Genomic DNA, 26,930 nt, shown 5'->3' on the forward strand with positions numbered 1-26,930 from the left:
GGAAAGACTTGGAGTCAGGGTTCTTGGCTCCGGCCCCCGCTCTCCTTTCCCTCTGCGTTCGGCCATCTGGGTGAGGAGGCGGCGAGAGAAGAGGTACAGGCCGGGGGGGGGGGGGGCAGCTCCCCGAGGCAGATATGCAACGGGAAGGGCACAGGGAAATGAGGGAAACATGGCTTGGCTATCCTGAAGCATTATCAGATGAGAGACAGGCCCCCTGCCTGGCGTGGGGGATTTCTGTCCTCGCTGCTTGATAGGGTGGGAAGAGAATTCATCTTGGCTTCAGAAAATTACAGAAGAGCTAAGCGAGTGACCTTAAGCAAGTCACTTCATGTCTCTGAGCCTCAACTGTAACCAAAGAGGGGGAGGATTAAAGTTATCAGGGGGGTTAAAACTGGTGTTAGCGATGGGGCCCTGTTTTCAAATACAATCTAAAGCAGCAACCCAACATCTCCCACGGGTGTCCAGCCGGGCTTCTTGTGTTGAAGGGAGGATGGAGGTGAGAGGAGCCCAGGCCCCTGCGATGACGGTGACGGGGTTTGGCCGAGCACGAGATGATCTCCAAGGTCCCCCCTTCTCCGTCTGCAGGAGAGGCCTGCCCCGCAGTAGAGAGCTCAGGCTCGGCACACTCCGGGGTTGGGACCACCGTCTGACCGCTTACTGGGTGTCCACGGGCACATCACTCAGCTCCTTCAGGCCTCGGTTTCCTCATTGGTAAGTTAGAGAACTAGTGATACTACGTCGGAGGACTGTCGTGAGGGTTACACTAACCAACATGCATACTCTCTGGCACTCGGTAAACGTCACTGTTAGAACTAGTCCGTGATCTGATGTAATCCCGCGGCGGGGGGGGGGGTTTCGGAACAGACAAAGCTGGTGTGAGAGGGTATCAGGAAGGACGAAAGCAACACTGCCAGAACAAAAAGGCCCCCAAACACAGTGGCACGTAGAAAACACGTTTATTTCTCATGTAGCCGTCTAGACGGAGCGGTTCCAGACGGCAGGCGGCTCGGCTCCACCTGGTCAGTCAGACTCTCGACTTGCTTCCATAGCATTGCTCTGCTCTCTCTTAGGGATTCCTCCTCAGCTGCGGGGTCAAAGCTCGGTCTCAGGCGACTCTGGCCCAGCTCATGGAAAGGAGAACTTACCCAACATCTTAAGGCTCTGATGACATCACTTGGCTCCCGTTGCTGTGTGGCCGCACCTGGCAGCCAGGGCAGCAGGGACATGGGGTGTCCAGCTGGGAGGCTCTCAGGCGACAAGGAGAGAAAGGATTTTATCGAACACCTAGCAGTCTTAATCCAGGGCTCAGACCCACACGGGCGCCACCCTCTTCCTCTTCCCCCCTCAAAGGAGGGGAAATAAAGACCACGGTCCAGAAAGACAACGTGATCCCCACGAGGTCACTATGATCCCCAAAGGCCATCCCTCCAAGAACAGCAGTCACAGGACAGTGACTTGGAGGCCTAGCTCCAGAGAGAATTCCCTTCTATCCATTTTCCTCACAAAGATGTGAGATGAGCTTCTGTCCCCACTCCCCACCTGCCCCTTTCTCACGGTCTTGTCCCTCACTCTACCTCTACCCCTTCCCGGAACTAGGTGTGACTGCAAATGTGGGGGTGCAGTAGGAGTGGAGGGCGAGCCCCGGGCCGGGAGGCCATGCTTTGCAGGCTGCTCGGGCAAATCCAGCTACTAAACGTGTGACCTGAAATGGGGTCTCTCTGAGCCGCAACTGACTCTTCTAGAAACAGGAAAAAGCGGCTTACTTGCCAGGGTTGTTGTGAGCCTTACACAGGATACACCGGTCTGTAATGTCCGTGTCCGGCCCAGAGGAGGCCCTGCTCAAGAAATGCTAACTGATCTTACTTGGCGCAAGCAAAGCAAACCTGACCCCTGTCCCCTGGCCTCATCCAGCCTTCTCATGGCCTTTTCTCCCCACCCCCCCCCCCCCCCCCGCCAGTGTACCACTCCCTCCCTCTTCTTTACCTCCCATCCTCACTCCCTTCCCACCTGACCCCTGATCTATGCTTTCCACCTCCAGCAAGTCTTCCCTGACTGAAACATTCCCACTCGGCCCCTTCCCACCCCTAGCCCTCACTCCCCAGCCCCATCTGGGAACTGCCCCACGGTCCTCTCTCCCTTCAGGGAACCACCCCCCAACTTCAGAAAGTGTGCAGCAAGTTCGGGGGTTCAGATTGGTCGTGAGGCAGATCAGAGTTCAGATTCCAACTTTGCCACTTTCTAGTTTTATGACTTTGGCAAGTCACTTCTCTTTGGGCCCGTCTGGAGGGGTTGGGTATGGGGGGGCTGGTACACAGCTCGAGGGGATTTAGGGAACGTCAGTCTCCTCTGCTCTGCCCCACAGCCCCCAGCCCACACTCCAGGGACTGACTCTCTACCAAAGGGAGGTATTAGACCAAGAAAGTAATTCCCCCACCAAGGCCGTTTGGGGGTGGGGGGGCAAGAAGGGACTGCCCCTTGAAGTCTGTGGGCACTGAGCGGCACTGCCAACCCAAGAATGACAGCAGAGACCAAGAAAGAACTCAGGCACCCCAGCCCCCAAGGTCTCAAGGGTTTCACTCTCCTACCCTCACCACATACACCCCAGTTGTTAGACACATTCAGGGATGGGGGTGGGCAGGTTGGTCTGATCAGGCTCTTAGAGAATCCACAGAGCTCTTGACCTCTGAGAAGTTCCATGTCTCTACTCCAACCTTCCTGGATCAGAAAAGCAACATCAATACCTAATAGTCCTACCGTGCCTCCCACTCCGCTGACATTGTTCTGGCACTTCACACACACGGCCTCAGGCTGCACAACAGCCTCCGTGCTAGGGCCATTAATTCCATCTTGCAGATGAGGGGACTGTCCTCTGGAGAGGTTAAGTAACTTGCCCAAGGTCACAGAGCTAGTCTAAGGCAAGGCTGAGATTCCAAGCCAGGCCGTGGGGCTCCAGAAGCCATGTTCTTAGCCACTCTGCTGTAGTAAGAGCTAGCATTTACTGGTAGTTTCTACGTGCCAAGTACGGTGGAAAACATATCACATGTGTTTCATTTAATCCCAAACAACCCCCTGAGATAGCTACTGTGTGTATTTACCCAGTTCTACAGATCAAGAAAGTTAAGACAGAGAAAAGTTAGGCAACTTGCCTGAAGTCCCACCGCTAGCTAGCTTCAGAACCCCTAGCTGCTTTGCCCTCCATCTCCCTCCCTCACCCCCAGCTCCTCCTTCTCTAGATGGGTTTTAGCACCTTTCTTCGCAAATCTGCTTTACCCCCACCGCCCACAACCACTCCCATTCACTTCTGTCCCTTTCCCTCCCCATCCCCCCTGCTACCCCCCCCACTCCCCCCTCTCCCCCACTAAGACCTACAAACCTTTCAGTCCCTCTCCCTCAGCAGCTCCCCTCTGCCCTCTCCCACAGTTCCCACAGAATCAGATACATTTCACCAAAAAAAAAAGAAAGAAAGAAAGAAAGAAAGAAAGAAAGAAAGAAAGAACCATGGGACATTCCCCAATCAGGCCCCCACTGCGCCTAGCTCCAGAGCCCCCAGGGGAGGCACTGCCGTGGCTATGTTGGAGAGTCAGAAATAAATCCTCATTCTACTCCCCTGCCCCCACTTCCCATCACTCATCTGGGAATCCACGGAGAGGAAGGGAGCTAAAGTGCAGAGCGTTCATTTAATATTAACAAATTGAAATGAATTCTTTTAATGCCAATTAACTTGGAGCGGCCCCTTATTAATAGTAATTTAGATTCATACTTGGGAGAAGCGGGGACGGGGGCTGGGCCAAATGTGCCCAGAATGTCAATGTGACCACGGAGCTGGAGAACTCAGAGGGGAGGGGCAGGGGCAGTTTGACTTCTGCTGAGTTGGGGTCTGTTTCCCTCAGAGAAACGGACAAAGTCACCGGAGGTGCATCTTGGGGAAACAGATTACTCTGGTAATTTGATTGTTGTGCCTGCGATGAGTCTGAAGAGGGTAAACCACATCACACCGTCTCGATGGTTTACTTCACAGTGAGGCTAAAAATGAATTTCCTCAGAGCCGAGATTTACCCCAAACTATCCTAAGCCAGACCTCACGGACCAGAAGTGATGGAACCCCAGGCCAGCTCACTCTTCCTTCCTTGGGTTCGGCCAAGCCAGAGCCGGAGATCAAAATGGGGTACCCTAATCCCTGCCACCTCCACCTTAATCCAAAGTAAAAGAGAGGACTAAACATTGTGTTTCTTCTGGGAATCTTCTTCCAGAAGGTAAAAAACCCAACGGGCTTACCCTAAGCTAGCAGCTTATATTTAGGGGAGAAAAAAAAAATCTGCTTGTACTTTCTTAGAATTTAGGGAAAAGATGAGAAAGCAAAATTCAACTTTGTGTATCAGAGAGTTGCCCAGAATAAAGCCAAGCAGAAAGAGCTCAGTCCCAGACTAAGAAGTCAAACAGAAATTCTGCTTTTCCTGATTTTTCTGGCTCGGGGCGGGGGGGTCCTACTAAAGGTGCCCAGAACTAGAAGCCCCGAAGATAGGCTTTGACCAAGCATATCATTTCTTCTTCCTAGGTGTCCCTCCTTGGCTAGGAGTGTGAGTCAAATTTGAAGCTGGGAATTGTAGACGTTGGGGGTGAGGGTCCTGAGATGGAGGAGAAAGGAGTGTAAAGGGGGCTGGGGAAGGGTAAGAAAATGTGTAAGATGGTGAAGTTTATAAAATAAAAACTTTAAAAATGGTTGAACATATAAAAGATTAAATTTAAAGAACAAGTCAGGTTTTAAAAGGAGTTGAAATACAACAAAATTGAGAGATTAAAATAAACAGAAATGAGGATAAGACATAAAACACTTCAAGTAAGTTATTCTTCAAAAGAGGAGGGGTTGGAATTAATCAAAAGAGAGCTTGTTCACGCTCCCATAGAGTTTCCCAAACAATAAATTCATTTACCAAACAAAAAGAGAACACAAGCTAACAGTTTCACACGGAGGAAAAAAAATCATGGAGATTCAGTAACAGCTAAAGAACGAGTGAGGAAGGAAAAAAAGGAAAGGAAGAAACTTAAAATCTCTTAACTGATTATCTGTAAATACTGAAATTGGAAGATGGGATGGAGAAAGGCGGGAAATTGACATCTTCAGAGAAGTGAAACTTGCAGAAACAGAAGGTGTAACTCATTCCCAAAGAACAGTAAACTCTCCGTAAGTAGAATGCTCCTCCCCAAAAGAAGAAAATATAAAATTGACCTAAAAAGTATCATTCACCCTCCCCCAAGAAAAGTATATTAATCTGAATTTACTCTTCCCCCAAATCTGAAATAGAGTATACAAAAAATAAATAAAAGGATTGCTTCCCTTCAACTAAGAGAAAAACAAAACCGGATTTAAAATGCCTAATGGGGCAGGAAGGGGGACGTTGTTTGCAGGTGCCAGAAAGGATGGGGGAGGGGGCGTTCCAGGGGAGGAAGACCCGCTTACCTTTTTCTGGAGCGGCCGCTAGACAGAGGTGGGCCCGGGACCCTGTGAGTGCGTGTTGGGTCAAAAGAGGACCAGGGAATCCGGGTGCCCCTGCACGAGAGGAGAGTAGAAGGACTGGGGGTACCCACCTCCCCACCTCCGCGCGTCTCCCTCCCTCCTGTACCCGGGCCTAGAGAGCTACTGAAAGTTACAAATTGCTGCCATTATTAGCTCATCCCGGGCGTCCTGGTCATTGGCCAACCCTGGACCACGTGGTCCCTCGTACCAATCGATCGAATTTCTAGTTGCAATTCTCTGTCTGTCCCTTGGCTCTGGGCAGGAAAGGGGGGGACCGGTGGCGCGGGGGTTGGGGAGGGGCTGAAGAGGGGGGTCTCTTCGCCCCCTCACTCTCCCTCTCCGCCTTGTCCCGGCCGTGAGTGGCCGCCCCAGAAGAGGTTGAGAGAATGTTGTTGGCTGGGACACACCCGAGAGGGCACACACTGGAGGAAGCGAGGAGACGTTGCCACGGACCCAGGGCCCGTCCTCCCAGTTGCCCCGGCCGGGTCGGCCCCGCTGGCCACACCCGCTTATAGCGCCCACTCGGCCGGGCGGCCCCCGGGCTAGCACCCCGCCCCTTGTCCCGGGCGCTGGAATGTCCTCTCCCCGGATCACTGCTTCGGCCCGCACTTTGGGGAAGGTGCTTGCCTGGGGCTCGCTCTGGATCAGGCGCCTGCGCCCTCGGGGGCGCCCTCGTCACGCCGACTGCCGAGTTTGCGCCCCTCCTGGGACAGTTTGAGAGGTGAGCAAACTTTTGAATGGGTAAAAATCAAAAGGAGTCGGTGCGGAGCAGGTGAGCTGGGCTCTGGAGGGATGCGTGCGCTTCCGCCTGAAGACAATCTGTCTCTCCCTCTCTCTGTCTCTCCCCCCCCCCCCGTACTCGGTCCCCCTTCCCCCGCAGGCAGATACTAATCTGCCCTCCCTCGGAGGACTTTGGGCTGGGGCAGGGCGTCTGTCACGTAAGTGGGTCCAGAGCAGCTTTCCGCCCCCGAGTCTGGGGACCAAGGTGGCAGCCGGCAGAGGTAGGAGAAGGACTGCTTCTGAAACTGGGGAGGGCGGGAGAAATGGGGGGCCTAGAGACCCAAAGAGTCTGAGTGTGATTACTTCCTTCTCCAAACGCAACTTGCGGGAACTTCTGAAAAGTTTTTTGAAGGAAGATGGAGAAGGGAGCCGCGCTGGGGTTCGGAGGTTTAACGTGCAAGGGAGGAGCGCCGCGCTTCCTGCGCTGGAGGAAGGACGCATTCGCTCGTTCCCCAGTCAGGGTGGATTACCAATGTCCCGAGCCCGCTCGCCCGGCAGACTCTGAGAGACGCTTGGAGATCCCCAGAGGGGTCCCGGCAGAAAGGGAGAGAAGTACCAGCCGAAAAGAGCGGTTTCCCACTCTCCCGAGGGGGGGCCGGGGGCGGAGTTATCGGTCCGAAGCCCCAGCTCGGGACAGCCCCTGCTGCCCCAGGACCATCCGCCGATTCTAAGTTAGGATGACAAGAGATGGAACAACTCCCAAATTTCTTCTGCTTTTCCTTGTAAACCCACTTTGACCCAGAGACCCATCTCCCTCAGATGGAGTCGAAGGAATGTCCCTCCCCGTCCTAACCCCCCACCCAGCACAATCTTCCTCCTTTCTTCAGCGCTCAAGGGAGGGCAAGGGAAAGAGCCCCTGACCCCGTCCCGGGGCTGAGATTGCCCCCAATCCACATACAAGGGAAGTCCCCGGAGGAAGAGACGGCTTTTCTAACAGGAGTCAAGGGCAGACGGTGGTTTCAGAGGGCGCGGCTGAACTTGGGCGGCCCAGTGTGGAGAGTGGGGGGAGTAGGCAGGCCAGGGCGGGGGCTGGGGCTGGCTTGCGGGATGGTCTGGGAAAGCAGGTGAGGGCGGAGGCCGAGGCCCGTGCACCGGCAGGGCCCGGAGAACTCTCGAGCCCCCTGTGCCCGAATGGGAGGCCCGACCTGGGCCGGACCCTGTCCGTGGCACCTGAGGTCTGTGGGCCGTGTCCTGAAGAGCCAGGCAGGCGGCAGCCGGCAAATTCAGACCCCTTCTTGGAGAGGGCCCGGAGGGTATCCCAGGAGGCACCATTCTCATAGGAGTGCGTGGTGTCCCTGACTGCTGCCCAGCCTGCACCTCCAGAGGCCACTCGGCCCTGCTCCCTCTGGAGCTCAAAACCGTCCAGGCCTTTGTTTTCGAGTCGGGAGCCCACATTCTTCTGCTGGTAATGCTGTGGCAGCCGGCACCTGCCGCTCCCAGACGGCGGAACTGAGCCCGCCTGGCTGAGAGGTTTAAGAGGGCCCAGCCTGCACTGCCCAGAGACGTGGTCTCCAGAGTGTGGGCCTTGAGAAGGACCCACCCAGGGACAGACATGCAGGTGATGGATACCCCCAAACTAAGCTTTTTCTTTCTTCCCATTCTGTGGCCCTGCCACCTCTCCAGTCCAGAGGAGTGGGGTGGAAGGAAGGTCTTATCCCGCCCCAATCCCAGAACCGACCGGGGAGCCGACTGGGGCTTCTATTTGCAAGCTGCCCAGACTCTGGGTGCAGTAAAGAGAAGGTGCCTGGTTCTAGGCTTTTCCCCTCTCTTGATGAATACAGTCCTTTTTGCCCCTGCTTCCCCACTCACCCACCCCCACTCTCCTCCCACAATTTGTGGGGTTGTCTCTCTTTTACTCCGTCCTTTCTTCTCTTCCTCTTTCTCTTTTTTATTAGGATTCACGGAGAAACAAGTTTGGTAAAAGCTCCTCTAGGCCTATCGCAAGGAGCTGTGGACGCAGCCCTGACTTCACAACTAGGGAACCGCCCCCTTCCTGGACCCTTGAAATTGGCCCCCAAGTTGAGGGAAGTTGACAAAGAATGGTGTGAGGATGGCTGGCCTGACACAGGACAGAGCCCCAACCTGGGGAGGGGCAGTGTTTTGCTCTATGCCTGTTGCAGAGAGAGGATTTAGAAACAAAGGAAGAGAGAAAAAAGGTCAAGGAAACAGCACAAAGGACTGGAAAATTTTTGAACAAAGATAAAAGATGAGTGGGGGTAGAAAAGATTTGAAAAAGCCCCAACACTGGGGACGGAGGAAGGGCCTCCAGGAGGGTGGGTGGGAGAGAGGTGAACATGAAGAAATTTTGATAAAGAACAGAACGAAGAAGCAGAACTCATTTGTTTTGTGAGAGGGGAAAAAGAAGGGAAGGAAAGAGAAAACAAAGGAATGAAAGAGGAAGCTACAAAGCAAAGGAAGTGGGAAGGAAAAAAGTAAAAGAGAAAAGAAACAGAAGGGAGACAGGAAAGGGGGAAAGGCAGAAGGGAGGGAAGAAGATGGAAAGAAAGCAGGAAAGGTGGGGGCAGAAAGAAAGCAAAAGAAAGGAAAAAATGAGAAATAAAGAGGAAAGAAAGGAGAGCAGGAAACCGGAAACCGGGTTAACCGAAAGGGGATCCCCATTCAGAGGAGGGAGGGAGGAGGGGGAAGGAGGTGGGAAAGAGGCCCGCTGTGGCAGAGCTGGGGCACCCCCTAGGCTACCTTGACCTTGCCCCCCCCCCCGGGGTGGGGGGGTTCACACCAGCCCTCTGCCACCAGCTTCTCTGAGAAGCAGCTGCCCCGGCTGGAGAAGGACTTCCTCCTGCATCCGTACCTGCCTACAGCCCAGCGCAGGGGCCTTGAGCCTCAGCAGGTCGAGATCCGGTTCCAAAACCAGAACAGGGAGCCCAAGAGACGTTTAGAGAGGGACGGGTGGGCACAGGGCCGGCTCCGTCTGCTCACCCACGGCCCCAAGCGCCTCACGCGGACCCTGAGCACAGCGTCTGCTGCGGGGCCGCCTTGTTCCGCTGCTCGGGCTGGACCTCGGGCCTCAGTGTGATCATAGGTCAGCCGGGTCCTTTGTGCTGCAGGGTTCTTCTGCCATTTTGGGCAGCCTGTCTGTATTTGTGCAGGTGGGAGAGGGGTGAAGAGAAGGCCTGCCCTCCCCCCCAAGGGCTCATTTTCTTCATTGGTGAGGAGAAAACTCCTCCTTCGCCCTTCTTATCTCCATCCATGCCCCAGAAAACCTCCTTCCAGAGCTGGGGGTTTCTCTCCACCACAAAGGGTTGTATTCATCTGTAAAAGGCCTGGTTGAGGTTTTCCAGGGCTGAAGGAGCCAGAGAAGGAAGTCCTTCTTGGAAGAGAACGAGGACACTTCCGATAGGGCAAGTGGACTCTAGCTTTGCAGGACACCGCACTGAAGTTACGTGGCAAGGGGGCTTTAGATTCAGCTGCACAGGAGTGAGCCGGGGGTGACTGTGTGTCTGGAGCCCGTTGGGCCTGCACCCCCGGGCCCTGTTCGTGTGCTTCCGGGGACAGATGCCCAGTTTGACTCAGGGGGCCTTGCTTCTTTACTTTTCTTTTCTTTTCTCTCCGTCTTTCCTTTCCTTCCCTCTCCCTTTCCCTTTCCCTTTCCTTTCCTTTTTTTTCCGGAAGGTTTCTTAAAGCCAGTTAGGTAACTGCTTTGTTTCCCAGCAGTGCAAAGGGCAAAGTCACTGAGATGGGCCTGATCTCAAAGGGCAGCACAGGCCTTGGGGATGGGCTGGAGGGCCCTCGAACAACCAGCTGCCTAGCAAGCCTTGCACTTCCTCTCAGGCCCTGGGTCCAGCGCTTTCCAGCACTGCGCTTCTAACTTCCACGCCCCTTTCTCTCAAGCTGCTTTTTATCTTCACCCATCTTTCTTTCTCCCTCTTTCTCTCTTGCTCCCTTCCCTCCTCCTTCCTGTCTTTCTGTTCTCTCTGCCTCATCATCGAGCCCAAGCTGTGGCCCTTGTGCTGTCTTTGTACCCTGGAGGCTTTGCTCTGAGACCTTCAGGCCGGCTAACACGAGGCCTGCCTCAGGAGCTCGTGATGTGGATGCAGATATGGGAAGGAGGTGAGGGTCAAAATGGGGAGTCAGCTTGGTAATCAGGTGCAGGAAACCAACTGGTTTTCTCCAGCAGTCCTGACCATCGCCATCACTTCCCCGTGGCTCATCCCAGAAAATCTTTTCCCACCTCCTCCACCTGCTGGCCTGCCCCTGGCCACGGGGGTGGAGTTGCTGGTGCCCCCAAGGCCATTCTCTCCCAGGGTGAGCAAGGGCCTGCAGGAGCTCCCCTTGCCTCAGCGGGGCAGGGGTGCTGGGGCGGGGGGAGGTCGGTGATGCCAGGTCAAAGCCTCCAACTAGGAAGGAAGCAAAGCCTATCTCGCTATTCCTGATGCATTTCGGGGTCCTCTTTCCCTCGGATGGAGAGGCTGGTCGGCTCTTGGCTCTTGGCTGTCTCTCCGAGGAATACACCTGTTTAGCCGGGCCCACAGCCCTCCACATCTGCTCAGCAAAGAAGGGAGATCTCTCATTCCAGGCCTTGGTGAAAGGGACACTGACTATGTGCCCAAAGCAGCTTCCTTGCCTCAATTGGCCCCTCAGGGCAGGAGGGAACCTACTTCTCTTGGCAGGATCCGGAATCTCAGCCGGCAGAGCCAACAGCTGCAGCCCATGCCGGAGCCTGACTCTGGAAGGAGCTTCTGCCCTGGGCTCTCCCTGAGGCCTCGGTCCCTGCTCAATTCGGTGTATTGTGGTTTTCTCCCTTTTTCCCAGGTGGTGGGGGACAGGGAAATAAACTGGTCCTCCCCTTCCCCCTTGTCCTTCCGCGTGCCCCCACCCAGCCTCAACGCGGTGATGCTAATCAGCTGCCGCTGCCGCTTCCAGCCCAGCCCGCTCCTAAGCGACTCAGTGAATTCAGATTCTCTTCTGGGCGGGAGGGAGGACAGATGCTCCCTCCTCAGTCCTCCCTTGCTCACTGATCCATTTTGAAGGCGGGGGGGGGGGGGGGTGTCAAAGTTGAGAGCAGACTGCTTCGGTTGGTATAAGATTAGCATTTTTAAAAATCATACCCAAGGCCCAGATTTCACACATCGAGGAGTAGGAGGTCTTGGGGCGCCGGGCGGGCTCAGTAGGTGGAGCGTGAGAATCTTGATCTCAGGGTCGTGAGTTCGAGCCCACACTGGACATAGAACTTCATGTGAAAAAAAAAAAAGGAATAGGAAGTGTTTACCCAGACCCACACCTCGCCTCTGGCCTTTCAAACCAGTGATGATATAAAGGCTTGTGGAGGTGAAGGAATAGAAGGGAAATGGGCAATTTCCTCCGTCTCCCCAGGCAGCCGCATGAGCGGCTCATTCCACTAACATTTACTTAGTACCTACTACGTGGGACACTTCACCTCAGTCTGTCCTGACCGTCAGGAGCAATCCCTGCCACTAAGAAGCTTCAGTGTGTGTGGACGGATATACCAATAAATCAATGGAAAAGAAAGTCTGGATTCAGCTGATTTTGACGGCAGCCTTCCATGTGCCTGGTCTGAGCGCCCGTCTGGCCCGCCCCCGCTACCCACACCCCGCTGGCTGCAAAACAGGACTGCCCTGGGTCTCGTTTGCTCCCCGCACTGGAAGAATATCAGAATGGGGGCAAGAAACGTGCCCTGGGCTTGGCAGACCGGAAAGCCCCAAAGTAAAGGGTTCGGGATGGTCGGCAAAGGGGCCCTCCAAAGGTCCCTTCCCACCCTCGAGATGTGCCCCGTCGCTGCGCGGGGTGACGTGTTTCTCTGGGTTGCCCAGCAGGCTTAGGGTTTGTGTCGGTGTCATCACGTGCCTGAAGGTGACAGCAAGGGTGTGTGTATGCAGGTGAGCTGAAGGCCGGTGTACAAGAGTTCCTGCACCAGGCTCGCGGGTACGGGAGCAGGTGTGCGTGTGTGTGCGCATGCTCGGGGGGGGGGGGCTGCACACGGATCTGAACACATCCCCGCATACGTGACCCTCTGTGTATGCCAGAGTGTGTGTACCCGCTGAATTATTATAAAATTACCCTGACCCTTACAGAAAATCCATACCAGCCTCGGCCTTTCTCCCCCGACCTCTCGACCTCTGGGGTGCCTGAGGAAAGAGCTGACCCGGTCACTGCCTCCCCCAGTCAATGAGTCTCTCTCCATTAGCATAAAACATGAATCTGCTGGCAGCTTGACAAATTATAACTAGCAGCCAGAGTTTTGCCAACTGGCTGGCTTGGGCGCTGTCTATTTATCATTGAAAATGGTAAATCATAAGAATCCAGATGACTTAATTATTCAAATCCACCCAGGACCCAGAGAAGCTGCAGTCCCGTCAGTCTCCGCCCTGAGCTCAGGGAAAGGGCAAGAGGACGGTGCTGGAAGCTTGGGGGCTGGGAGACGCAGGGTCCATGGCGACCCCTCTCCTCTGCCCGGCAAGCCCGTGTGTCTCTGCAGCCCCTCCCCTCCCTGCCCGCCTGCCAGTGTCCCCAGCAGAAGCCAAGCCGATTGTTTTGGCCACGGCCCTCCCAAGGCGCTCCCTTCCCCACCTGGGGCTGCCTGCCTGCCCCCGGCCCCCTAGCTCACAGGGCGGTTCTCTGCCTCTCTTTGTGTGGGTCCCTGTTAGCTTGCTCTCTCTTTCTCTTCCAGTGCCTTCATTTTCTTTCTCCTCTTTCTCGCATTCTTTTCGCCGCCCCCTCTTTCTCTCCCGGCTCCTGCAGATGGATCCTGACCTCCCCCCATCACTTCTCGGATGGAGGTTTGCCCGTGTTCCTGACCCCATTGTTCGCCCTGCCCCGGAGGTGCCCGCTCGGGACCCCCACGCACCCACACTGCACACCCCTACCCCAGCGCCTGAGTCCTGTGAGGTTTGCCTTTGCTCCTGGGAACCACATGGAAACACAAGCATCACGGATGACCTTGGCCTGCGCGGCCCTTCACGCCCGCCCGCAGACACCTAACCTTCCTTCTGTGGTTTCGGAGCCCCACTCTGCACCGCTGGGCAGCCAGCAGACAGGCTATAACAGATCTGCCCCAGCAGGAGGCAGGACTGTGTCCCAAGAAGGCCCGCCCCGGGGCTGTCCACTCCCCCCCTCCCCGCCTCCCAACACGGAACCACCTCACACCCGCGCAGAGGGATCACTCAGTAGGAGTTTCCCAGAAACAGAAAATCTGTTTGCAGAACAAATCCTACATCCAAAGGTCTTCACACTGAGCTTCTGGGGTCCCTTTGATTTCTGGGTCCTTTCATCTTTGTGTCCTCACAATCCAGGGTAAATATGCGCTGTTATTTCTTCCAGTCCCGGACCCCAAGGGAAGGGGGTGCTCTCCTGAGCCCCCAGCGGGGGGTGGTGCCGGGTCCACACCTTCATGGGGTTCATGCTGGAGGAGAATGTGGGCGGTGAGGGGGGTCACTGCAGCCCCTCTCTTTGCCTGGCGTCCTGACTTATTCTTTCGGGGGCTTGTTCTCTCTGTGAGGGCCCTGGAGCCCCAGCCCCAGACGCTCCTCAGAGCCCACTTCTGTGTCTGCAGACGCTTGTCCGTTTGGTTCGGAGTGGCTGCGTCAGCCTCTGCGTGTTTGTCCCCACACTTTCAGGAGTCCTTATGCTGAAACAACAAGTGACAATGTCCCCACCAACAGGACACCTGAGGAAACAGTCCTCTCCCCACAATTCCATTTTAAGGCCTCTGAGCAACGCTGCTCTCAATAAAATATCGGCCTTGCCGAATCATCAAACTCTAAAGAGGGAGCGACTCGTTTCTGCTACTGAAAGTGCGTAAGTTCTTCCTTGAGTCTAGCCTTCTTTTCCTTTCTGGGTGGAGTATGGGGGTGTTCAGGAATCCGGGGGGACTCCCGCCTCCTCCGAGAGAACATCTATGGCATATAGGGGACCCTGGGCTCGTCCCCACCGCTAAAACCCGCGTCCCTTCCCTCTTCCCTCCCTCCCCACCTTTCCCAGCCAGGTTCTTATTTGACCACAAGGGCAGGGGCGAGGGGTAAGCAGGAGTGGAGAAGATCAAGATTCAAAAGCAGGCCAGCAGCTGGACGCCAGGGAGATCAATAAGGCAGATAGATTGGAGACAGGTTTCTCCCACTTCTATTTTTTCTGCTGGCTCAGCGCCCCCGCCCCAGCTCTTACGAGCAGGTGGGGGACAGAGCCCAGCCCTGGCCTCTCTCTGCCCTTCTAACTCAAACAGGTCCCTAATCCCTGGGTAGAGGGTAAACAGCCTCAGAACACCACCCGGATTAACCACAGAAATGCCACTAATGTATTTCGGGCACTGTTCCCTCCCTACCCCCACCCCACCCCCACCCCCACCCCATGTTACTAATTAGCCCAACAGCTTGGGAGAAGCTCGGGAAGAGCAGCTAAGAATGCCCCTATGCAGACCCTGCAAGCCCAGCTCTGAGCTCTGGACAGTGTCTCTGGAGCCAGACCCGCTGACGGTGGCAGAGGGATTCCCGCCCCTCCCCACTCACTGACTCCCAAACCAGCTCAAAGGGAGACAGAGGCTTTTTTTCTCTGTACCCCTCCCCGAATACCTCTGTCTCCCCTTGGCTGTTCACAGCTGGGAGGCAGGTGGGAGATAAGAGGGAGAGCGGAGTCGGCTCCGGAAATCAAACGACCCAATAAAAAATTAATTGTCTAATTAAAACCATGAGGAAGCCCCTTGCCAGAGTTTGGCTCTGAGTCGTCAGGGCTATAAAGGGTGGGAAAATGAGTCTCTGCTCCTAATAAATTCCTGATTTGCAGCTTGGTCTATCAGCGAAGGAGCGCTGAGCGTTCTGCCTGGCTAGAGCTCCTGGAGGTCATTCCATCCTCCCTCTGCCCCCAGCCCAGGCGAGCACACCCACGGCCACCTCCACTCACCCACCTCAAGCCCAGGGAGAGGAGTCTCTCCGAACGGCCAGAGAAGCCTGTTCAGGGAGGCAAGCGTTCCTGAGACTCAGGCCCCTGATCTGGTGCTCCTGGTCTTTCTCCAGGAATGGAAACTTCCTGGAAACTTCTCCAGCTAGACAGGTCTTCGTTGAAGCGAACTAATAATTGTTACAAACAGGTCTGCTCTGTAGATTCATTTTGACCTCACGCCCGCCATTCTTGTGGAAACTACATTTTTACCTAATTCACAACCCAGCCGGTTCCCTCCCTTAGACTTTAGTGCTGATTTTTGCAGGTGAATGACAGGCAACCAAGCTAAGAAATTTAATCTTCCCCACACTAAAGGGCTGAGCACATTCTGCCTAGTTGGCCAAATCTTCTGGAAGAACGAACACAGAGCTAGTCCAGAGAGGAGTGCGGAGCTAGGCAACTCTCGGGTGTTGATGGGGATCCAAACCTTCTCCCCGAATAATTGTACCAAATCTTCCCTTGGGTCTGCCCAATGCCTCTACTCCCATCCTTCCTTGGCAAAAGCCAATGCGTTATATACCGTCAGAGGCATTAATCTGCAAGAGCGGGAGGAGGAAAGGAAGGGGTTAGCATACAGTCTTCCACGTAATACTTTATTTTATTATATAGAATACAATTCTGGATATAATATCTGTGATCCGCTTTTTAAACAAACCCAGGAGAACAAAGTTGTTCTCAGAAGGACATAAATTTATCCCATCCGTACCTCTATCAATTACAACACTTCTGCGAAGTCTCCGTGTAAGATGGACTTTCTACCTGTTCTACAAAATATTCAAGACGACTCTTATTACCTATGAGTCATTTCTGACTGCCCCCCAAAAGCAAAGGATAAAGGTCCGTCACCAATAGCACAATCGAGAAACTGAGTCTCACACGCTGAGGACAATCCCGAAGGAGGAGTGAGGGACACTTGTTGGCCGAGGGGCTCTCCCTGCAGGGTGACTGTCGGAGTCGGCGCCCCTTCTGAGCCCTTCTCCGCAGCCACATCGGCAGCATCGTCTTCATCATTCCTCAGGGTCCTTCCTTCGTTCATCTGGTGATTCTCTTTCATCCCAAACAGTGAACTAAGCTTTCCCTACGAAGAAGAAAAACAAAAGGACACAAATTCCTGAGCCCTGTCTGGCTCAGGATCCCATTTCAGATTTCAGCAAGGTCCCATGCACAAGTGGGCCAGTGGTGGCCCGACCTTCCCGCTTCCAAGAGCCCCAAACCTAGAGACTGGAGTACAGACCCTGATGCGGGTTCACCTCATACCCACCGGGGGGCCGGGCCCCCCCCCCGGGTGCTTACATAGGGGTGATCCTTTTCAGTACGGGGCTCCCGGGCAGTTTCCTTCCCTGATGGATGGAATCGGTCATTTCTTGTCCCTGCTACCTGGTCTGAGACGGCGCACTCCTCCGTGGTCCCATTGTTCCGGGAGAAGCTCCGGTTCCCTGAGGACTTCTCGTGAGGACTCAACTTCGGAGGTCATTTGGTCCATCTCTGTGTCTCTGGACAAAGCCTCCTTTGACTATCCCCAGTCCTCAGGTGGACCAGCTTGGGCTGCTACACAGAACCCTGAGCGCAGAAGGGCAGGACAGTGACCCGCCATCCCCCAATTTGCGAGGGGAGAGTGGCGTGGGGGGGCACCCCGCGTTCTGAATTCTCTGTGACTCGCAGCACCTGGAGTCGTGCTCTAGGAATGCAGTGCAAGCTGGTTCCAGAGCTGCGTGGGCCTGCCACCCTGCCGCCCGGGGACGCCCGGGACTCCGCAGCCTCACAGCATTCAAGGGTGAAACACCTACCTTCTGACAACTCGTCTGTCAACACCTGGCCCCCAAGAAAGGGCTCAAAGGCGAGACCCTCCCTGCCTCACTGATGGCTGAGAGATCTAGGCTCAGCACACAGCTCACCAATCTTCTCTCCTCAACTTCAAAGGCAGCTCCAGCCCCGGGGAGGACCTCGAGGGTATGGCGCAAAGCTGATCTGACCCGAACTTGGCACCGGGCGATGTTGCCTGAGCCCAGGTGACGCTGGGCCTAGGAATCACAGGGAGACATAAGATCCCATCTGGCCTACAGTTTGGGGAGGGTTGGGAGCAGGTAATGGGGGGGTGGGTACAATCCTCGAAGTGCAGAGGAATGTTTACTGTTCCCCAGCCCCTCCTAGACAGAAGAGCTGCCAGGCTCGCACATGGGCCCTCGCCCACAGGCAACGCTGCTCTGGCCTCCTCACCTCTGTAATCCTGTCCCGTCTGGACCCCCTCGTTCACCCTCTGCCCAGCCCTCCGTCTGTCCTTCCAGCCTCTTTCATTCTCTCCTCTCCCAGAGTCTTTCTGAATAAAACCTACTGACCTCTGTCATTTCCACATCCCCCTCAAGCATTCACTCAGCCTGCAGGCTTCCAGGCCCCCGTGTCCTCCCCTCACTGGGGACAGGAGCCCCTTCAGGTGTCCTATTCACCCCATGATGCCAGGACATCCCCGACTCAGCAGCTCATAGATGCTCTCCTGTCAGAGCCCCAGATCAAAGACTGAGACACCAGCCTTCAGAGGACAAGGGCAGCCAGTCAAGAGCCAACCTATCTTGACTGAACTCCTTCTTCATGCTGGCGCCGTGGGCCACAGAAAGAGTAGGGGTAAAGAATCCAGTCCCAAAGAACACTGGGTCGTGTGACAAAAAAAAAAAAAGACATATCTATCCCAGATTTTTAAAAATAAAATAAACCTGAGCACAAAGGTGAACTTTATGGACAATAAATTTCAGAGGTGGGAGAAAAAGCTGTCAACTAGAATCCTCCCAAAAGACTCCCGGAGGAGGTCAGCTGGGAGCTAGGAGGCCCTCAGAGGCCTCCAGGATGCTGAAGAATCATCACGTGGGTTGCCTCTGTTTCCCCCACCACACCGGCCACTGGGGAATGGGCTCCAGCTGGGAGCTGGAGCAGGGGAACGTCCCTGAGCACGCGCTGTCTGCCCGGCGCTGTCCCAGGCACCAGGAACACGGGAAGACTAAGGGAGTCTGTGCCTTCAAGGTGCTGTCAGCCTAGATGGGGAAAGAAATTGTAAATAGATCTTTATAAAGCAGTGTGGGAAGGGCCAACACTACGGGGACACCCAGGCGTCACCAGAGCACCACGAACACTCCTAAACCTCCCTGGGGAAGGGGAGAGGTGAGGGGTAGGAAAGGCATCCTGAAATGGGGCCAGTGTAGACAAAGTGCATGGTACCCTTCTTCTCCCTGCACTCCACCCCATGCAAGGTCACCTTCCCCCTTGGCTTGCAAACCTAGGTCACCGTGGGCTGTCCACATCCCATCACACTCTCCCACATCCTCTAGGCAGGTTACTCCAGTCTGAACCCGGATGGGGGCTCTGGGGTGCCTGCCAGCCCGTCTGCCCCTTGGTCCACTCGCCCCGCCAGCATGATGGCCGGGGGCTCTCTGGTTCCCGGGCCTGGAAGAACGCTGGGCAATAGAGAGGGGAGACCCTATCGACCCGTCGAATCACATGCTCTGCGGCCTTCCTCCTTCACGCCTTTGGGGAAGAGGGCCCTGCTTCCTCCTTTCTCGCCATCTGTGACCCAGTGCCCACCTCCCACCGCCGCAGCTGCTTCCTCTCCCCCACCTTGGAAGAGCGCCCCCTCCCTTCAGATCTCCCTCCACAGGGGCTGGGGGTGGGGGGAGGCAGCCTCTGGCCCGATCTTCCTTGGCCTAGGCAGGCTATTTTGGAAATGAGAAACCCCCTTTGCCCTTTCCGCCCCTCTGGGGAGCACCCTCCCTCCCCTCTCCACATTCCCCAGAAGTTCTCAGACCGAGATCCATCCTGCGTGCAGTTATGTGGTGAAATCAGCGCTTTCCTGCCCTCCAGGCGCCGAAGCTGGGAAGCGAGCCTACTCAAACCTTTGATGTAGGCACGTTTTAAAAGGCCCACCTGTCCCCTGTCTCTCCCCAGCCCCCAGCCTGAACTGCTGGAGCCCCTCATCACAGCTTTAAATCGCAGGCTCCCCCGTAACCCGGCCAGGATCGGGTCACACACACCCTCTCCCGCTGGGGGTAATCAAACCCAACCCATGCTCACTCAGGGACATCTGTCTCCAGTGAATAAGGAGCGATCCCAAAGTCGAGGGGTTCTGTGACACTTGAAAGCTTCGAGCAGGAAGATGTGCAATTTCTCTTGGAGCAGGGCCTGTGGGGAGGGCCGCTGGGAAGCCCTCGTTTGATGTTGTGCTTTCATGGCTGGGGTTACATCCAGATGTTCCCCACTTGTGGGATTTTCTCCTCCGGAGGGAGGGGCCTGGCTGTGAAGACATTCCCATCATGTGCACATTTGGATCTGGGCCGGCTGGGTGGGGGTGCTCTTCTAGCTGAGATCATTCTCCGCTCCCACCCGCCCTGCCCTTTCCCCCAGGATCACGTCCCGTTCCCTTCACATTCGAAGAAGAGAAGATGGCGCTCCCGGCAAGGGGCATTCCTAGCACCTTGCAGGTTTGCTGTGTCGCTGTCTAGAAATGACTCTGCCTCTCTGTTCTTCTGGCTCCTTAAGACGAAGCTGAATTTGGTGCCCAAAGATGGTTCATTCCCAGATCATGAAAAGAATAGGAGAGCGAGTTCAAGAACCAGATTTCTGGCCAAGGAACAAAGAATCCTGTAAGAAATTGTGAGGGGAATTCGTGTGGATGAGTCAGGGCTCTGGAAAGAGGAAGTGGTCATCCCTCTTCGGGGTCAGTCCTACAAGGGCCGAAGTAACCCTTTCCAGACACACAGACCCCTCTGCTCCTCGGAACTTGAGAAGGTTATGACCGTCCCTCCCAAGAGCTTCACTAAAACCTGGGAATCTTTCCTTCGACATTAGGAGTCTTCCGACATTCCTCACTGTCCCAGGAGGTGGCCTCCCCCGGGGAAAGTCCGTCAGTCACAATCAGTGGTCCTCTAAAGCCCCTTGGCATCCTTCTAGACACTTCTGTCTTCTGGATTCAGAAGAAGGGCTGCCAACTCCATCAGAAATCAGGTTGCGCCTGGAGCTGTGCCGGAGGGCACCGGAACACTCCTTGAATCCTTGCCCGCACCGCAGAGGTCACGGCCTACACCGGACATGTGGATGTTGAGTGACGGAGACTGGGCAGACAAATGAAACTCCAAGCCTTGCCTGACGAAGGCGCTAGCCTACAAGTGGACCCTAAAGGACTCACATCAGCCCCAAGAGTGGGTTAAGTGGACTATTTTAGAAGGAGGGGACTGTGTGGGGAGAGACAAGTGTGGGAAGCTTCTTGTAGGAAGAGGAGATTTGGGGGAGACAAGAGAGGTGGGGGGAGCCACTGAGTGGATGACGAGGGCCCAGTGCTGGGGAGACCCAAGAGAGACAAGCCAGTGGGAGAAGAGAGCACTGCTTCCGTCAATAGCCCAGAGGGAAGGGAGAGCATGGGGAAGGAAGGCGGAGGATGGGAAAAGCCCCACGGGCTGTCCCACCTGGAGAAATTGAGCGCCATTCCCAGCTCCCCTTGCTCTGTGTAACATCAGAAAAATGCACGTTTGGGGGATCAGCTTTTCCCCTGGAGGCCCTGAGGGTCAGTTCTCAGGCCCCCTCTTCCCCAAGACTTGGATGCAGTCAAGCCCAGATGGGTCAGGTCATGATGGCGATGGGGCTGGGTGGCATAGGGTCTCCTCGGCTTGAATTTTTTCTTATTCCCCTAAGTCTTCTCTCTCTTAGGCAATAATTTCTCATTTCACTTGGTCTTATATACCCCATATGTCTCTCGCTCAGAGAACTAAGAAACACTCCATCATTCTTAAGCTGGGCCTTGCCACCTGCAAGCCCCTCCCCTCCCACACATATGTTCACACAACTGGGGCAAGTGGTAAGCTTCCCCGTGGCCCCCTCCAGCCCCTCTCCCCCACTACCCTTCTCAGCTTTCGGACTACAATTAGAGCCTTCTCTCCAGCTGGGGGGTGGCAGGGGCATGGTCAGGGATCCTCACAGCTGGATAGCAGCTGGAAGAGCCCCACCTGTTCTGTGCACTCAGAGGGGACAGAAGAGGTGCTGGGAAATCGTGGCTAGGGGAGCTCATGCAGGGGGATTCTGCACGTGGTCTGCTCTGGTCTGGGGTGCGGGGAGGTGTCCTGGGTCTCTCTGAGCCACTGACGGTGTGGGCATCAGTCTGCTCGGGGCATCTGAAGACTCTTCTTCCCCACCTCCTCTCCTCTGCCTCTCCCGCTCCTTGTTACTGTGGGATCTCAGCGAGGACACACCTGTCACATGTGCTGCCCTCATCCCGCCTGCGACTTCCACTTCCCTACACCCTTTCGCCCATGCCCGAATCACCGCCCCGCAGGCTTGCTGGAGTCTGACCAAACTCTCTACTCCAGAGGCAGACCGGTCGCCAACTCCCACTGCTGCTGTGAATGGAGAAACTGAGACAGGACCAGAAAAACCATCCCCCCCATTTTTTCTCCTCTGCACCCCAGGCCCTTTCCCAGAGTCCCCACTCCCAGGATGACAGGAAGAACCTGACGGGGGAAAGGCCCTCCTGGGAAGTCATGCCTCCCATTCTCTCACGCACGCATGGAAACGTGAGGGCTTCCCCCAGACGTGAGGGCTTCCCCCAGACGTGAGGGCTTCCCCCAGACGTGAGGGCCCCCCAGACGTGAGGGCTTCCCCCAGACGTGAGGGCTTCCCCCAGACGTGAGGGCTTCCCCCAGACATGAGGCCCCCCAGACGTGAGGGCTTCCCCCAGACGTGAGGGCTTCCCCCAGACGTGAGGGCTTCCCCCAGACATGAGGCCCCCCAGACGTGAGGGCTTCCCCCAGACGTGAGGGCTTCCCCCAGACATGAGGCCCCCCAGACGTGAGGGCTTCCCCCAGACGTGAGGGCTTCCCCCAGACATGAGGCCCCCCAGACGTGAGGGCTTCCCCCAGACATGAGGCCCCCCAGACGTGAGGGCTTCCCCCAGACGTGAGGGCTTCCCCCAGACGTGAGGCCCCCCCAGACGTGAGGGCTTCCCCCAGACGTGAGGGCTTCCCCCAGACGTGAGGGCTCCCCCAGACGTGAGGGCTTCCCCCAGACGTGAGGGCCCCCCAGACGTGAGGGCTCCCCCAGACGTGAGGGCTTCCCCCAGACGTGAGGGCCCCCCACAGCTGCCGCTCATCCTCCCCATCAGCCCCATTCCTGCAGAGGCAGAGCTGTTTGGGCAAGCCTGACGCCCAGCACTGGGCTAAGAAGTCCGGGCAGGAGGGCAGAAGGGAGAGACACGTCCTCAGTGTTTCCTGCAGACGCACGAGGCTAGACGGCGGCGAGCAGACCCACTGGAAACCTCCCCAGGCGGCTCGCGGGGCCGTCGGACTCACGGGAGCTCATAAACAAGTTCATGGCCAGTAAGCAATCGCGCGGAGCACCCACTATGTGCCTGGCTGGATTCTGTCGGGGAAGGGGGGAAAGAAGGGCCATTTCACGAGTCTTACGCTCCATAGCCCACACTGACCCCAGAGGTACCTTTTACAAATACCGGAGATGGCCATGCTTGCACAAAACCCCATCACCTTACCTTCAGCTCGGCTCAGACACCCAAGCCAGAGAAGAAAGCACTTCCCTGAGTGTGGGTTGTCGTGCCATTAGCAAGATCATCAGACACGGAGGCCTCTCTTCTTGGAAGGCGGTGAAGCGGGAGACCCCATGGTGCGGAGCCAGGGGTGGGGTGAGTCTCCCGTCTTCACGAAGACGGGGTGGCTGACTCGACACCTCAAGACCCTACCCAGGACGAAGCAGGGATGTGGTTCTGGTAGAGGGATGTGAGGACCAGGGACACACAGCAGGACAGACAGACGGATGGAGGGACAGGAGGAGTGCGGAGGGGCAGCAGGGTGGGGGAGATGAATGGCCTCGGCCGGACTGATGGATGGCAGCTGAGGTTTGTTTACTGGCAGCCCCCGGCCCGCCATCGCCGGGGGAGAGGAATGGCGGCTGGCACATCAGAGGGCTCTTAGGGAAGCTCATGGAGATGATTTAGATGGGAATGAATCAGCTCCGTATGGATTAAGTGTCCCCGCAAATCCCAGGATCTTACAGATGAGGGGACGGGGCAAGGGCACTGAGGGGAGGGGGGGGCGGGGGCAGCGTGGAGCTGCTGCAGAGAACCCCGGGCCTGGAGCCAGGTGCAGGGGGCCCTGGGAGGGCAGCGGCGGGCCAGCCGGGTACCTCTGTCCGCACAGTGTCTCTCAGGCCTGGTACAGGCTTGAGGAAAAGACCCTGTCTGTTGGAGGGCCCTCTCTGGGGAGTTTCTGTCCATCTCCCCTTACCTCTGTCTCTCTTTCTCTTTCATGTGCCTTTCCATCTTTGCTCTTCGGACCCTCCCCCTCCTTCTCTGTGCTCTGTTCCAGTCTCTCTCCTTCCACACTCCCCTCTCCTTCTGCCCCCTCTCTCTGCTGCGCTGCCCCCTTCACTGGAGGTGTGAATGACAGAGAGCTGCCCGCAGGTCCTGTGCGCTCCAGCCCTCTGCTGGGCCCTCCCTCTGGATTCAGGGGCAGCAACCCCCTTCCCTCGGAGCCCTCAGGCTTGGAGTTGTCCCAGAACCACAAAGGTGGTTTTTTGACTACAGAAAGTTCTTTCTCTTCCCTTCTGCCCACCCTGCCCTCAGCCCTCCATTCTCCCAGTGCCAGAGGAAGCCGGGATCGGGGCGCCCAGCTCAGCAGGCAAGGACAGGCTGGGCAGACCACGCATTCCTGGGCCACCGGAGGCAGTGGCCATCTGCTGACTGGGGGGCTCCTGGAGGCACCGTCTCCTCCCATGCCCCGTGCGGAGGGCCCCGGAGCTGACTGTGGTTATGAAGCCGGCTGCCATGTGCACGACCTGGATCAGAGCACGGGGTAGTCATATATGACAATCGTTTGAAATATCACAGCTGCTCTCCCCCCACCCCCACTGGTGATCTATGGGCTGCGTGCCCTGTAAAAATTATTTATCGGGGCCTCAGAGTGTCCTGATTTAGTGCCGCTGCCTCTGGGGCCGAGGGGCCTGCCTGTCCGCCGGAGCCTAAGCGTTAAACGACGCTAAAAAGTTAAACGGCCAACGTTGGGGGCTCACTCGAGGAGGCGCCATAAAGCTGTCGGAGCCGCTTAAATCAGGAGCGAGGATTCCCCGGGACATCTTCTCACCATATGCCGCCAGCCAAGAAGGCTCTCCTCGCCCCTCTGGGCTCACCCAAACCCGGCAGCCCACACAGGGCAGGGGGCACCGGGGCCAGGCCGGGGCCAGAGCAGTGAAGAGGGTCAAGGCTGACCTCTCCTCCGGACCCTCCCTCAGCATCACCAGGCCCGGGGCCCAAGAGCGTAAGGGAGCACGCCACCCAGCCCTGCGCCCCTGGCCAGGGCTTTCCTGGTTCACTCCGGGTGTTTAAAGACTTCCGTCAAGAGGCCACGTGACTCTCTGTCCCACGGCCCTTGTGGGACAACACTCTCCTCGTCTCTCCCTCCGTCCCCCTTTCTGTGCAGGGAACCCCTGCAACTCAGTGCCTTCCTGCTTGCGCCCTGTGTGAGCCGGTCTGTGGTGTGCACCACTGCCCCCCACACCCACCTGCAGGGCTCCCTGAAGAACACCAGCAGACACCCCGCGGGCCCACGCGGCGCTCGGACTCGCAGGCGGTTTTCCGGGCCGAAGCCCAGTCCATGCTGCCACCGCCCGGCCACCGAGCAAGAGGGAGGCGGGTCTCCGCAGGCTGTCTATCATGGCTTCTTTCAGCAGCAGTAAAACTTGCCTCTTAAACCTCCGCTTGGGTCCCTAATATTTGCCTGGCTATATATCTCCGGTGATATATGGACAGAAATTGCTCGTAAACGGCTATAAAACCTCTTAGTTGAGCCGAGGAGGAGGTGCGCGAGTGTGGGCACGGCCCAGGCTGCGGGAGGCTCGGAAGCTGAGCCGCTCCACTGAGCACCCCAAACTTGACCCCAGACCCCGGGGATGAGGGGCTGGGTGTGGGACCCTCAGGGGCAGAATGGAGGAAAGAGGCCCAGGGGAAGTTCTGCACGCGGCTTGGGAAGGATTCGGAGGCTCTCTCACCTGGTTGCCCCAGAGACGGCTGTGCGGCTTTAGGAAGTCACTCAGGAGCCCTGTACCCTGGTTCCCATCATCTGTGAGGAGAATGACCCCCCCCCCCCCACCCAGCTCCCTCGTTAAGTTTCCTCAAATGAGGAAAGGCCTAGAAAATTCATCAGTGCTTTGTAAACAAAAGAGGCTGCAGAGATTGGATGCTGCCCCCAGATGAGATGGGGTCTTGTGAAGGCCTGCTACATGCTGGATTCTTAACCTAATTTTTCTAACCCTGACGACACCCTGCTTGTAGATACTGCTGTCACCATGTCCCAGACGCCAAACCTGGGGTTCACAGAGGTGCACACAAGTCCTCAGTGCCAGGGACTGACAGCGCCCTGTCCACACATGAGCGTGAAATCCTGGCCCCGGGAGGGTAACAGGTAAGATGCCAGGGGGATTTCCATCAAAGAGGTAGGAGACACTAGGACAGATGGTTTCTCTCCCATTCCCTCCCCTTCCCCAGAGTGCGGGCCTCTCCCTCAGACATTTCTGTTGCAGTCCCAGCAGGGCCCAAGAGCCAAGGGGTTCCCTCAGGATATTCCCAGTCACTATACCCCCTCATCCAGAGAAATAGCTTCCCAAGTGGAACGGGAGACCTGGGGCTTTGTGGGAGGCCAGTGCCCTCTACCCAGGAGACACTAGTCTTGGGTGGCCCAGGGGATGAATGGCCTTCGTGGGGGCAAGTCAGCAGGTATGGATCCCTGACAGCCACAGTCCCAGAGCCCCTGGCCCAACCCCCAGCTATTCCTTCTGGTCACCCCCCAGCCCTCCTCTTCCCCTACCCTCTGACCTCTCTGGTGAGCCCATGCTCTCCCTCTCCCACAGCATCCCCCTGACAGCCCCTGACTGTCCCCTCCCCCTTCCTCCCTCCCCAGGCAGCGTCCCTCCAGCCCCTAGCTGCCTCTTTCCTCCACCAGGAGCCCTGCTTCTCTTCCTCTCCAAGTCCCTTCAACCCCTGCTTGTCCCTTGTGGTTGCCCACCCTTTCCCTCCCTTGTGGTGTCCCCCCAGCTCCTGGGTGCCCCTTCCTTCCATGACCCCCCGTTCTCCTAGTGTCCCTCTGCTCTCTTCCCACCTGCCCTCCAGGACCCTCAGCCCCTGTCCCGCCCTTTGTCCCCCTCCAGTGACAAACCAGGACAACAGTAGGAAGGCCACCCTTCTGCCCCACAACTCCCCTTCCTTGGTGGCTCCCACCCCCAACCCCACTTTTCTTTAAGTTTCCAAATCAACCTTCCTCCAATAATAATGATAAAGCAGGAAGCCGGGCCGGAGGACAGTGCAAATTTTTCTTCTTGACACGGAGTTTCCGATTAAAGGCAAAGGGACATAAATCCTCCTGCGTAATTGCTGTGCTCCAGCTCAGAGCCACTAGGAAGGGAGGCTCCCGCCCCCTCTGCCCCTGCCCCTGGGAGCCCCACCCCCATCCTGAGCAGGGCTGGGTCCCCAGAGCCTGGGGCTCGGCTGGGAAGGGGGAAGGGAACGGTGTGGCACGGACCGTGGCCCATGGCCACCCCTGGCAGCCCCTCAACGCTTCACGTCGAGAGGATGCTTTATATTTTGGCAAAGCTTCTCAGCATCATGATCTCAACGGATTCTTATGAGGACTTTGAAGATGACTAAACAAGTATCAGATGGAGGGAGGGGGTGTGAGAGGTCAGCGGGAGGAGGAAA

At 56.6% G+C, this 26,930-nt stretch overlaps 1 protein-coding gene and 1 long non-coding RNA gene across 2 annotated transcripts in view; both read right to left on the reverse strand.

Moving 5' to 3' along the window:
• Positions 1-939: 939 nt before the first annotated feature.
• Positions 940-5,665, reverse strand: LOC130541858 (uncharacterized). The gene is made up of 2 exons (XR_008955927.1): positions 5,459-5,665; positions 940-1,084 (listed from the first exon to the last, which is right to left on the reverse strand). It is a non-coding gene; the product is annotated as an uncharacterized LOC130541858 (long non-coding RNA).
• A 10,112-nt stretch (positions 5,666-15,777) lies between these two features.
• The window catches only part of SMUG1 (single-strand-selective monofunctional uracil-DNA glycosylase 1), a 46,886-nt gene continuing 35,733 nt past the window's right edge, over positions 15,778-26,930 (reverse strand). The window contains exon 5 of the mRNA XM_048216555.2: positions 15,778-16,280. Coding sequence (XP_048072512.2) covers positions 15,993-16,280 — 288 coding nt within the window. The 3' untranslated portion in view covers positions 15,778-15,992. The remainder of the gene's footprint in view (positions 16,281-26,930) is intronic.

This window comes from Ursus arctos, unplaced genomic scaffold (assembly GCF_023065955.2).
Source record: "Ursus arctos isolate Adak ecotype North America unplaced genomic scaffold, UrsArc2.0 scaffold_26, whole genome shotgun sequence".
Taxonomy (NCBI): domain Eukaryota; kingdom Metazoa; phylum Chordata; class Mammalia; order Carnivora; family Ursidae; genus Ursus; species Ursus arctos.